Raw genomic sequence first — 13350 nt, forward strand, 5'->3', positions numbered from 1 at the left:
CCCAGGGCAACTCCACAACACAGGCAAGGGGCCCTTACCCTCCTACCTGCCAGTCAGGCCAGTCGGGCAAGGGCTGTTAGGAGAGCGCCTGGAGGACACAGGTGGCTCAGGTGCCTAAGGAGTTTGGGGAAGAGAGGGCAGCCATCCCAGAACTGACTCTGGAGGTAGGGCCAGAAGCCAAAAACAGGCTGAAGGATCATCCTGAGTCACCTAGCCCCAGGCTCTGCCAGACGCCCTAAGGGCAGGGAGGGGGTGGAGGATGGCCGATTCAAGACTCACAGGGGCTAGAAGGATCTGTGGGCCGAAGGAGCAGGATCTGTCTGTCCCTCCCTCTGGTTAGGGGGTGGAGGCACCACTGTCTAGGCGCAGCACTTGTCTAACGTCCATAGTGCTCAGGTGAAGTGGAGCTCAGGGGGTAGGGAGCGGGATGGTAGTCTGAGCAGCGTCTCTTCCCTTGTTGTCCCTAACAGCCCTTAACCCTCTAAGCACCCAGGAACCCACGCAGCCGGAACTATTTGATTCACCCGTCCGAAAAACACAGGTAAGGAGGGATTAGAGGGTAAAAACTCATCACTGAGTAAGAGACTAGATGGTGTACAAATATAACTAGTGAGGGCCATCCCATCCAAGTGTGGGTCTTCCAGCCGGCAGGTCCATGGCTGGCAGGCCTGTGCACCCCGGACGCCAGGAGGAGGAGGCCAAAGACCATGGGCTGAAACTATCAGCAGCGCGGCCTCTAGGCCACCTGCCCAGCATCGATGAAACCCGACCAGCTGGCCTGGGCCCGGCCTCCCGCCGTGGCTCCGTGCTAGGGCTGGTCTTGTCCTTTTCACGCCGCAACTCGCTGGCAGGGTCAAGTGCAGGCCCTGGGGGTCGACGCCCATCCCTGGGCCCCGTGCCCCCTCTAGGCTCACGGGTCAGCTTCTCTGGCTTGCCCCTGGCGCCCGCCCGCCGGATGGCGCCTTCGTACCGCATGGAGCCGGCGCCGGGAGAGCGCTGGGAGGCCGCGCGCGCACAGCAGGCCCTGGAGGCGGCGTTGGCTGAGGGGCTGCGGGACGCGTGCTACTCGGGCGCCGAGGCCGGGCGGCTGGCGCAGGAGCTGTGTGAGTTGGTGCGCATGCGCCTGCGCGAGCTCAGCCCGCCGCGCTACAAGCTGGTGTGCAGCGTGGTGCTGGGGCAGCGCGCCGGCCAGGGCGTCCGCGTGGTCAGCCGCGCGCTCTGGGACGCCGCGCACGACGGGTTGGCCTCGGCTGCCGTCACCAACGCCTCGCTCTTCGCTGTGGCCACGGTCCACGGACTCTACTGCGAGTGAGGAGGCCCTCGAGTTATGCAAAAACGGTTTATTATCCCAGAAGGAGGCCCTTCGTGGGGCTCACATCCCAATAAATAAATGTCAATAAATAAAAGTGGTCCATAAATAACGTCCCCTAGCGGGGGGCTAAGGCTCAGGCTTTTCTTGGAGAAGGGGTGGGAGGCCGCCTCCAACCCCAGTAAAGCTGGTCCCTGATTCCCTGGGGGATTCGGCCCGGAGCCCCCAGTGAGGCACCAAAGGAACAGGGAGGGCCACAAAGGCGAGGGCCGGAGCCTGACAGGCCCAGACCTCAGGCCTGAGGGCTTGAGTGGTGGCCCGGCCCGCAGACTGTGGCCTAGACGGGGCAGCGGTCCCGGAGCAGGCGCAGAGCATAGTGAAGCCGCTGCCGCAGATCTGGGGAGCAGCCCAGCTGCTGAAGGTGGGAAGCGAGGTAAGTACAAGCACTGCGATTGCGGGCCACGAAAGTCACAAGGAGGGGCTCCCAGCCACTGAGGATCAGCTTGGTGTGGTCTCCGTAGAAGTTCACCTGTGCACAGGAGAGCGGCACTGATCAGGGCCTAGCGCCCAGATCGTTTCCTCCCCAGCACCCTGGACCTCCCAGTCCTCACCCCCAACTCCAGGCAGAGCTCTTACCTGGATGGTGCCATCACTAAAGAGCATGAGTAGGGCCTGATCGGTCTTGACCCACTGCAGCAGGAGTGGAGGCACAGGCACCTCCACCTCTTCCACACTGGGCAGATCTCCACCCTGGGAACAGGGGCCGGTCACTTGTCTGACACCAGTCAGTCCTCTCCCTATCCCTTAGAAGGTCAGCTTCTAGCTTCAACATCCAGCCCACTGTCCACCCACCCCCAAAGGGGACTAGGAGGGGATCAAGATGTGTTAGTCATGAATGTACCAACTCCCCCTGCCCCAACCCCGGACCCAGTCCACAAACCTTCATGAGGCGCTGCTCCATGTAGGAGGCGAAATACTTCAGGACACCCAGCTGAGGCTGCAGAGCCCGAGGCACGGCGCCCACAGAGAAGGAGAAGTGCTTAGTGCTGGTGGGGTTGTAGTGCACAGTCCTGGAGGAAGCAGACAGAGACAGAGGTCAGAGGGAGCCCAGCACCCACACCCCCTCCTCAGAGACTCCAGGACCGGGAGCCCAGGAGCAGTGTTGCAGCACTGCTGAGTACAGAGGCCTGGATACAAGGCACCCCATCATAGCACTTACTTTCTGTTGGCCGACAGGGCCATGTGTGTGCCATTGTTGAAGAGCACAGCCACACGGCGGCTGGACAGTTGATACCCAAAGCCAAACTTGTTGGAGTAGTCAACCCACTTGCTGACCCACACCAGAGGTTCTGGTTGTGCCAGGGGAGCTGGGTTCTGTTCAGCTGTCATAGAAGAGGCAGGAATGAGGACTTGTTCCTGGCTTCCCAAAGAACTCCCACCACCACTGACATGTGCCAGGCCCCAGCCTCACCTGGGGGCATGAAGGCCAGGCAGTTTCTCAGAGCACAGAGGGCTGACTCCACCACTGTGGCCACAGTCAGACCTTCTTCAAACCCTGAAGGGAACAGGGCACTGAGAATTAGGCAACAGTCTCACAAGCCCTAGACAATGACTCTCCACCCGCCCCTTCCCTCCGGGCTTGGTCTCAGCCCCCGCAACCTCGAGCAGACTTCACCCTCCCGGTGGCTCACCATCTCCACTGCTTGCCAGTGTCCCTCGGGGTGAGCTGTCTTCTGGTGCTGTCTCTACCAGGCTGAGGGGGGTTGCACCTGAAGTTGCTGGAGCCTGGAGGGTTGGGTAGGGAAAAGGAGTGAGACAGGCCCCGAAATCCAGATCCTTGAGAGTCCATGGCTCACCCTGTCCTGGCACCCAGGGCACCCCAGGTCACCCCGCCTGACCGATGAGACGCAGCCAATTAGGCCACCACGAGGCTAGATGCTTCACCAGCCTCTTTTATCCCAGGCTTCCTGCAGCTGCTAGGGTGGGGGTGAGTCAGGGGAACACCGTCCACGTGAGCACCTCACCTTGGGCTTGGCGTCCTGATGGCCAATGGACGTCCGAGTGAGGCCATTCACCAAACAGGAGACCTCGTCCCGCTCCTCCGGATGGTTCTTATCTGGGTGGGGGGAGATAGAACCCTCAAAATCTTTCCCAGACCCCCTGCTTCCCGAAGAGATGACACAGTTAGGCATAGCCAAGTGCCTGTGTAATGCATGCTATCCCCAGGGGTCCTACACTCACACCCCCACATGTATGTGCTCTGTCCCCTCAAATCCACTGATGTCTCAGACTCACTCTTATTCTTCTTTCTCCCAAAAAGGCTCTTGGTAACTTTGACGAACAGAATCCTAGCTGGGTTAAGGGGTGTCAGGTCGGGGACTGTCACACAGCTGCTGACAGGGAGCCGGTCCGGGGTGTAGCCCTGAGGAGAAAAAGCATGTGAGCAGAGAAGAGCAGCCCAGGGGTCCTGTCACCTGCTCCCAATTCAATCCCTGGGGAATCCGCAGACTGGATGTGTCTGGAGCGCCACAAACCTTGGTAAAGAAGTCGTGGCGCAGGATCTGGTCAATTGAGGGGCGGTCTTGGGGTGAAGCTCGAAGGATGGCGGCCAGGAGCTGCCGGGCAGGCAGTGAGAGGCTGGCAGGCAGCGTGTAGTGAACCTGCTTGATGCAGCGGTACGTCTCCTTCAGGTCAACGGTCTCAAAGGGGGGACTCCCACATAGCAGCGTGTACCTGTGGGGCAGAGAAAAGGTGGTCAGGAGTAAAGTGGAACATAGGCCCCCCGGGCACCCTCTGCGTACACACGACCCTGGCACTCACATGACGCAGCCCAGGGACCACACATCTGCCTCCGGGCCGTGGCCCTGTCTCTGCAGCACTTCTGGGGCCACATAGTTGGGGGTACCACAGATGGTCCTGACAGGGGAGAGGGAGGAGGGGAGGGCAAGGTTCAGAGGCAGCCTGACCGGCCCCTCATTCCCTACCCCCACTGAGAGGCCAGACAAAGCAGCTGCCTGTCCCCAAAGGCCAGAGAACTCCTGTTTGTTCTGAGACAATGGAGCCGGGGATGGCAGCTGAGTCCCTGCCCACCCGCCTGGCCCAGCTGCTCAGCGACTCTGCAGGACAGGGGAGTTCCTGACCCCGAACCCAGCCCCCTCCTCCAGGTCAACAGAGGGTCCATCACTGGTGCCTTCCTCCTTCGCCTACTCCCACCACAGGCTGTCACCTCCTGTGGTCTGTGCTGCACACACTAACATCAGCTGCCACCTCCCCCATGAACACTACACATGCTGTGTTACACTCCCAGTCCTCATGGCCACAGCAGGGTTTTCTGACACACACAGGGTGTCATGTCCACCATCTCCACACTCAGTCTGTCTCACACACACACTGCTTATGTCACCATCCACATTCACACACAGGACTGGTCAGACACCTTCAAGAATCCTTACACCCCATCCGTCTTAAGAACTCAGACGCACACAGGACCAGCAGCCTCTCCACCATTCCCAGGAACCCAGGCTGCCACCGCCACCTTCACACACACACACACACAGCCCAATCATCCCTCCCATCAATCACACGGTCACATCAGGCAATCATCATGCCTCCTACAGATATATACTCAGTGTCTGTCACTCACGTCATCTGTGTCACACAGACTGTGGCCACCCCCCCACACACCCAAACACTCACTTCTTCCTATGCTCTGGGGGCTCCAACCGGGTTGCCAGTCCAAAATCCCCCATCTTCAGTTCCATGTTTTCAGTGATAAAAAAATTTCCTGAACAGGGGCGGAGAAATGTGTCAGACGCCTTTTTCTCTGCCTCCTCAGTCCCCCATCCTGGTGGCCCAGGAGTCTCACCTAGCTTGAGGTCCCGGTGCAAGATGCCCCGCTGGTGCAAGTACTTGAGTCCGGAAAGGATCTGCCGAAGGTAGTAGCGCACCTCTGGCTCCAACAGGGTGTGCCGGGCCTTCCAGATGTGGGCCAGGGACTGCAGAGAGCGGCGGCCTCAGCACCTAGTCCGCCCTCCCCGACCCTCCCTCCGTGTGCTCGCCGAGGAAGAACAAGGTTCCAACTTTGGATCTTAAGGTCCCTACTCCCTCCCCTACCTCCACCATCCCTCACCTTTCGGCTGCAGAGCTCCAGGAAAATGTATATGTTGTCAGCATCCTCAAAGTGGTGCGAGAAACGCACGATGTGGCGGTGCTGCAGGCCGCGGTGCAGCTCAATCTCGTTTAGGATCTGCAGTGGCGGCGCGGGGTTACCATCCGTCAAGGGCTCCCTCGTCACCGTCCCCACCCCACCCGTCGCCCTTTGGGCCAGGGCCCTGGCTCACCTTCTCACGCTGATGCGGCTTGGTAATGCGGCTCTGCGAGATGACTTTGACCGCGTAGGCACTGCCGGTCTCTGTGTCAGTGGCCTCGTAGCAGCGGGCAAAACCCCCCTATGAGGAGAAGGCATCAGGCAGGTCTGGCCCGCAGACGTCCCCATGCCGAGACCAAACGGCCCCGTCCCGCTCCGCGAAGGCAAAGAAGTCGGCAGGGCTCCCCTACCCTCGCTGGCACCACTCCCCAGCTCACCTTGCCCAACAGGCGGCCTTTGAAGTAGGTGCGGCCGCTCCGCGGGTCGGTGATGAGGCGCCCAGGGTCTGGTACCGGAGTCTCGGCCAGCACCTCTGGCTCAGATCCAGGCTTGGGACTTCCAGGCGGCCCGGGTCCGGCGGGGGGCGCTGGCGGGGCGGCCGCACGAGGGAAGGGTCGCGGGGACAGGAAGCCGGCCGCAGGCTCCATGCGGGCGGTGCGGCGCAGCGCCGGCCGGGCTAATTTCTGGGTTCCGCCGCAGGCCCCGACAGCGCGAGGCGCTGCCAGGATTTGCTACGCCGCGCTCGCGCCCCAGAGAGCCCAGCGTTTTTATCAATGAACGCCTGCCCCCTCCCCGGCGTCTCATCATTAAGAGCCCGCCCCCTTCATGCGAGTCATCGAGAAGCCACGCCCCTCATCAGGCCTTACGTCAAGAAGAAGCTCCTCCTCCCACCCGCGCACCCAGAGGCCAAGCCTACTGCTCCCGCCTTCAAGACGCAGCCATACTGCCAGTCACCATGTGGGTTGTCCATCAGGATGTAAGAGCCAGCTTTGTTCCTGCCCTCCTACCTCGTCCTGGTGACTGAGAGTCCTTGTAATGGGAGTCCTTTCGCCCCCCATTCTTGGGGGCTTATGCTGAAGTCCGAGGGTGCCTGGGCGTATGGGGAGTCTCCTCAGCAACTAGATGGACCACCATTCCAACCTGGAGGGCAGAAGCAGGGAAGCCGCTCGCTTTTGCCCGAGTTGGTCACCAACCCTTTAAGTGCGCGGGAATTTGCGTTCGTCCCACGCTCTTGGCCAGAGACCGCAGGTCCAAGCCAGTGCTGCCCCCTTTAGGGGCTGAGAGGAATTGCATACTCCCCGCTGGGCTTGCCTGGAGTGGGGTGTGGAAGCCTGAGCTCCTATGCTGAGTCTTAAGATCAAACAGCCAGGCATTCAAGGCTTTTGTAACGAGCTAGGTCACATCTTCTGCTACCCCTACACCCACACCCTTAAGGGGCAGATCTCATGTTCTGGAGGGGTGCCTATTCTCTTTCCCTGAAAACATCCACTGCCCTGCGTCCACAGCCAGAGGCCAGAAAGTGAAGAATGGTACTTGAATTTTCTAAAATCTAGCAAAGGACAACTGGGCAGGTGGTCCTGGGGCCACCTGAACCCCTAAACCTCTGGTCCATGCCCACCTTTCACAGGGCCAGAGACAGAGAGATGGGGCCTTTTTAAATTTATTTACTGAAGTATAGTTGATTTACAATGTTGTATAATTTCTATTGTACAGCAAAGTGACTAAGTTACACGTATATCAATACATCCATTCTTTTTCATATTATTTTCCATTATGGTTCATCACAGGATATTCAATATAGTTTCCTGTGCTATGACAGTAGCACCGTACCGTTTATCCATTCTATGTGTAATAGTTTCCATCTGCTAGTCTCAGACTCCCAGTCCATCTCCCCCTTGGCAACCACAAGTCTGTTTTCTATGTCTGTGAGTCTGTTTCTGTTTCATGGGTAAGTTTGCGTCATATTTTAGATTCCACATATAAATGATATCATACGGAATTTGTCTTTCTGTTATGATAATCTTCACTTGGTATGATCATTTCTAGATTCATCCATGTGGCTGCTGCTGCTAAGTCGCTTCAGTCGTGTCCGACTCTGTGCGACCCCATAGACAGCAGCCCACCAGGCTCCCCCGTCCCTGGGATTCTCCAGGCAAGAACACTGGAGTAGGCTGCCATTTCCTTCTCCAATGCATGAAAGTGAAAAGTGAAAGTGAACTTGCTCAGTCTTGTCCAACCTTTAGCAACCCCATGGACTGCAGCCTACCAGGCTCCTCCGTCTATAGGATTTTCCAGGCAAGAGTACTGGAGTGGGGTGCCATTGCATTATTTCATTCTTTTTATGGCAGAGCAGTAGTCCACTGTATATTTGTGCCACATTTTTTTCCATTCATCTGTCAGTGGACATATATGTTGTTTCCATGTCTTGGCCATTGTAAATAGCGTTGCAGTGAACATTAGGGTGCACGTATCTTTTTTAATTAGAATTTTCTCTGGATATATACCTAGGAGTAGGATTGCTGGATTACATGGCGACTCTATTTTTAGTTTTTTGAGGAACATCCATACTGGTTTCCATAGTGGCTGCACCAAGTTACATTCCAAGTTACAACAGTTTAAGGTGGTTCTCTTTTATCCACACCCTCTCCAGCATTTTTTATAATAGTTTTAAATGATGGCCATTCTGACCCATGTGAGGTGGTAAAGAAGGTGGAGTCTTAAACCCTCTGGATCCCAGGATCACAGGCTTCTTCCTGGCCTTGACCTTTCGCCTCTCTGTACTCACTCTGTACCATCCAATCACTTGTTAACCTATTCAGTCCTCAAAGATCTGAGAGCCCTTGGTCGGTGCCCAAGCACTGTGTGTATAAGGTTGGTCAAGGTTGCAGCCCTCATTTAGTTTACATTCTGCTTAATGGAAACAGACAATAGGCAAGAATATAAACAAAGTAATTGCAGGCTGTGAAAAGTGCTGTGAAGGAAGTAAACAGGAGAGTAACCAAAGAGCTTACTTTAGAAAGAATGGCCAGGAAAGTCAACAAATATTTATTTAGTGCTTGATTGCTGTCAGTTTTATCTCCCAAATATCTTTGAAATCTATGCAGTTCACTCCATCTTCCCCAAGCACCCTAATCTGGGTCACAGTCTCTCAAACCAGGATTACTGCTGCAGCGCCTTACTGGTCTCCATTCCATCTTCCCACCATATGACCATCCCATCCCATCTCTCACCAGGCCCACAAAAGCCTACTTCTCTAACCTTGTCTTCCATGTCCCCTGAATGGAGAACAAACCCAGCCTGAAGTGTGGGGAAATATTAGTAGCTCAGATGAATGAGAGGGAGAGAGAGGGGGTTGGGGCAGGAAGGCCTTAAGTGCCATCCTCAGGAGTTTGGTCTTTATTCTACAGGTCAACACTTTTCCAGATGAGGAAATGGTAGACGTAAGGCCAGAAAAAGCAAATCCACAGGGGAAATGGGGCTGAGGGTGTATAGTTTGACAAAGCTATTCGATATTGTCATTTTGTATTTGGAAACTAAAGCGAAATGCCTTTGTATGAGTTTTCTAGGGTTGTCATAACAACATTACTACAGACTAGGTGACTTACACAACAGAAATTTATTTTCTCCTACTTCCAGAGGCTGGAAGGTCAAGATAAGCTATTGACAAGGTCGATTTCTTCTGAGGCTGCTCTCTTGGTTTGTAATCGCAGTCTCCCTTTGACTTCACATGATCTTTCTTCCCCTCCTTGGGACTGAACCTGTGCCCACTGCAGTAGCAGTGTAGACTCTTGTCTGAGCCACCAGGGAAGTCCACATGATCTTTTCTGTGTGTCCTAATCACTTCTTCTCTTAAAGACATCAGTCAGATAAGATTAGGGTCTACCTGAGGACCTTGTTTTAACTTACTTACCTCTTTAAATGTCCTATCTCCAAATACAGTCACATTCTAAGGTACTGGGGGTTAGCAGAAGTCAAAACTCTACCCATCTTAGGTTTCCATATAGGGCTCTTTATTTTTAGTTTTGTATTTTTTATTGGTAGGCTTTATTTTTTTAAGAATGGTTTTAGATTTTTCAGAAAAATTGAGCAGGTTGTGCAGAGTTGCCATATACTCTAGCACATGGCCCCCTCACACACACACAGAGTTTCCTTTATTATCATCATCTTATTAGTTGGTACACTTCTTACAAGTAACTCTTCAGGGGTGTCCCTTTTGTCTGAGAATGAAATTCAGAATCCTTGAGATGGTCTATAAAGTTCCCTGTAGTCAGGCCCTATCGACCTCTCTAAACAATCCCCTCTTGCCTGCTTTGCTCCAGTCAAAGAGGCCTTCTCTCTGTCTTTCTCACACATAATAGAACGGCCTCTGACCCTTTGCACATTTATTCCCTCTGCCTGGAATACTTTTCCCCTAGTCTTTACTTATGACTTATTCATTCTTATCTTTTTTGGCTTAACTACACTATCTAAAGTTGGATTCCCAAATCAAGCTAACCCAAACAGGACTCTTCAACAAAGAGATAACAAGTACAAAACAATAAAAAGCAAGTTTATGTATTTTTTTAAAAGGATTATTTTATTTTAATTAAAAACTTTTTTTTTTTTTTGGCTGAACTGGGTCTTCATTGCAGTGTGGGCTTTTCTCTAGTTGCAGAGCACAGGCGTAGCTGCCCTGTGGCATGTGGGATCTTAGTTCCCCAACCAGGGATCGAACTCATGTCTCCTGCATTGGAAGGCAGATTCTTAACAACTGAACCACCAGGGAAGTCCCCAAAAGCAAGTTTATTAACATGCAGAGCTTATGTATACATGCAGGATGTGTGTGCATGCTAAGTTGCTTCAGTGGTGTCCACCTCTTTATGACCCTATGAACTGCCCACGAGGCTCCTCTGTCCATGGGATTCTCCAGGCAAGAATACTGGAGTGGGTTGCCATGCCCTTCTCCAGAGGATCTTCCTGACCCAGGATTGAACCTGCATTTTACATCTGAACCTGCATTTACATAAAAGAACCGTCTTTTACATCTCCTGCATTGGCAGGCGGGTTCTTTTACCACTAGCGCCGCCTGGGAAGCCCATCAGTTCAGTCACTCAGTCGTGTCTGACTCTGTGACCCCATGGACTGCAGTACGCCAGGCCTCCCTGTCCTTCACCAACTCCTGGATCCTGCTCAAACTCACGTCCATCGAGTCGGTGATGCCATCCAACCATCTCATCCTCTGTCGTCCCCTTCTCCTGCCTTCAATCTTTCCCAGCATCAGGGTCTCTTCCAGTGAGTCTAAGGTGGCCAAAGTATTGGAATTTCAGCTTCAGCATCAGTCCTCCCAGTTAATATTCAGGACTGATTTCCTTTAGAATTGATTGGTTGGATCTCCTTGCAGTCCAAGGACTCTCAAGAGTCTTCTCCAATACCACAGTTCAAAAGCATCAATTCTTCAGCACTCAGCTTTCTTTATAGTCCAACTCTCACATCCATACATGACTACTGGGAAAACCATAGCTTTGACTAGATGGACATTTGTCAGCAAAGTAATGTCTCCACTTTTTAATATGCTGTCTAGGTTGGTCATAGCTTTTCTTCCAAGGAGCAAGTGTCTTTTAATTTCAAGGCTGCAGTCACCATCTGCAGTGATTTTGGAGACCAAAAAAATAAAGTCTGTCACTGTTTCCATTGTTTCCCCATCTATTTCCCATGAAGTAATGGGACCAGATACCATGATCTTAGTTTTCTGAATGTTGAATTTTAAGCCAACTTTTTCACTCATTGATAGGAGAATGTTGGATCCCACTTAAAAAAAAAAACGGATACTCCACATCTGAGGGCAAAGGAGAAGCCCCAGCAAGATGGTAGGAGGGGCAAAATCATGTTTAGAATCAAATCCCATACCCACCAGAGACACTCAGAGGGCTCAAACAAAACCTTGTGCACACCAGGAGACCCCACACAGATGGAGCCAGACCTGCCTCGAGTGTCTGAGTGTCTCCTGTGGAGGTACGGGTCAGCAGCGGCCCTGCAGGACAGGGGCTCCGGGTGCAGCAGACCTGGGTGTGGAATAAGCCCTCTTGGAGGAGGTCATCATTAGCCTCACCATAGAGCTACCAGAACTTACATAGGACTGGGGAAACAGACTCTTGAAGGGCACAAACAAAACCTTGCATACACCAGGACCCAAGAGAAGGGAGCAGTGACCTCACAAGAGACTGACCCAGACTTGCCTGGGAGTGTCCTGGAGTCTCCCGTGGAGGCGTGGGCCGGTGGCCTGCTGCAGGGTTGGGGGCACTGAGTATAGCAGTGCCTGCACGGGACCTTTCGAGGGAGGTTGCCATTTTCTTCATTATCTCCACCATAGTTTGGTCTCAGGTCAAACAATAGGGAAGGAAAACAACCTGCCCATAAACAGAAAATTGCATTAAAGATTACTGAGCATCAGTTCAGTTCAGTCACTCAGTCGTGTCCGACTCTTTGCGACCCCATGAACTGCAGCACGCCAGACCTCCCTGTCCATCACCAACTCCCAGAGTTCACTCAGATTCACGTCCATCGAGTCAGTGATGCCATCCAGCCATCTCATCCTCTATCGTCCCCTTTTCCTCCTGCCCCCAATCCCTCCCAGCATCAGAGTCTTTTCCAATGAGTCAACTCTTCGCATGAGGTGGCCAAAGTACTGGAGTTTCAGCTTCAGCATCATTCCTTCCAAAGAAATCCCAGGGCTGATCTCCTTCAGAATGGACTGACTGGATCTCCTTGCAGTCTAAGGGATTCTCAAGAGTCTTCTCCAACACCACAGTTCAAAAGCATCAATTCTTAAGGCAATGGCACCCCACTCCAGTACTCTTGCCTGGAAAATCCTATGGACGGAGGAGCCTGGTAGGCTGCAGTCCATGGGGTCGCTAAGAGTCGGATACGACTGAGCGACTTCCCTTTCACTTTTCACTTCCATGCACTGGAGAAGGAAATGGCAACCCACTCCAGTGTTCTTGCCTGGAGAATCCCAGGGACGAAGGAGCCTGGTGGGCTGCCATCTGTGGGGTCACACAGAGTCGGACACGACTGAAGTGACTTAGCAGTAACAGCAGCTTTCTTCACAGTCCAACTCTCACATCCAAACATGACCACTGGAAAAACCATAGCCTTAACTAGACGGACCTTTGTTGGCAAAGTAATGTCTCTGCTTTTGAAGATGCTATCTAGGTTGGTCATAACTTTCCTTCCAAGGAGTAAGCGTCTTTTAATTTCATGGCTGCAGTCACCATCTGCACTGATTTTGGAGCCCCCCAAAATAAAGTCTGACACTGTTTCCACTGTTTCTCCATCTACTTCCCATGAAGTGATGGGACCAGATGCCATGATCTTCGTTTTCCAAATGTTGAGCTTTAAGCCAACTTTTTCACTCTTCTCTTTCACTTTCATCAAGAGGCTTTTGAGTTCCTCTTCACTTTCTGCCATAAGAGTGGTGTCATCTGCATATCTGAGGTTATTGATATTTCTCCCCGCAGTCTTGATTCCAGCTTGTGTTTCTTCCAGTCCAGCATTTCTCATGATGTACTCTTCATATAAGTTAAATAAGCAGGGTGACAATATACAGCCTTGACATACTCCTTTTCCTATTTGGAACCAGTCTGTTGTTTCATGGCCAGTTCTAACTGTTGCTTCCTGACCTGCATACAGATTTCTCAAAAGGCAGGTCAGGTGGTCTGGTATTCCCATGTCTTTCAGAATTTTCCACAGTTTATTGTGATCCACACAGTCAAAGGCTTTGGCATAATCAATAAAGCAGAAATAGATGCCTTTCTGGAACTCTCTTGTTTTTTTGATGATCTGGTGGATGTTGGCAATTTGAGCTCTGATTCCTCTGCCTTTTCTAAAACCAGCTTGAACATCAGGGAGTTCACAG

General features: G+C 52.9%; 2 protein-coding genes across 3 annotated transcripts; one reads left to right on the plus strand and one right to left on the minus strand.

Moving 5' to 3' along the window:
• Nucleotides 1-35: 35 nt before the first annotated feature.
• Nucleotides 36-1335, plus strand: DYNLT4 (dynein light chain Tctex-type 4). Of its 2 annotated transcripts, none has more exons than XM_040231355.1 (3): nt 36-110; nt 471-541; nt 645-1335. In XM_040231355.1, exon 3 carries the CDS (start codon nt 656-658, stop codon nt 1310-1312), a length of 657 nt encoding a protein of 218 aa, XP_040087289.1. In that variant the 5' UTR covers nt 36-110; nt 471-541; nt 645-655; the 3' UTR covers nt 1313-1335. The 2 variants fall into 2 exon arrangements, with proteins under 2 accessions (XP_040087289.1, XP_040087288.1); XM_040231354.1 differs by having other exon boundaries at nt 42-164.
• On the minus strand, nt 1326-6228 carry PLK3 (polo like kinase 3). The gene is made up of 15 exons (XM_040231291.1): nt 5894-6228; nt 5650-5757; nt 5439-5555; nt 5175-5304; nt 5006-5093; nt 4130-4225; nt 3844-4042; nt 3605-3731; nt 3334-3425; nt 3001-3094; nt 2781-2864; nt 2529-2691; nt 2250-2379; nt 1946-2059; nt 1326-1838 (listed from the first exon to the last, which is right to left on the minus strand). Exons 1-15 carry the CDS (start codon nt 6101-6103, stop codon nt 1647-1649), a joined length of 1944 nt encoding a protein of 647 aa, XP_040087225.1. The 5' UTR covers nt 6104-6228; the 3' UTR covers nt 1326-1646.
• Between the last annotated feature and the right edge of the window lie 7122 nt (nt 6229-13350).

The sequence above is a fragment of the Oryx dammah genome, unplaced genomic scaffold, assembly GCF_014754425.2.
Source record: "Oryx dammah isolate SB20612 unplaced genomic scaffold, SCBI_Odam_1.1 HiC_scaffold_28, whole genome shotgun sequence".
NCBI lineage: Eukaryota > Metazoa > Chordata > Mammalia > Artiodactyla > Bovidae > Oryx > Oryx dammah.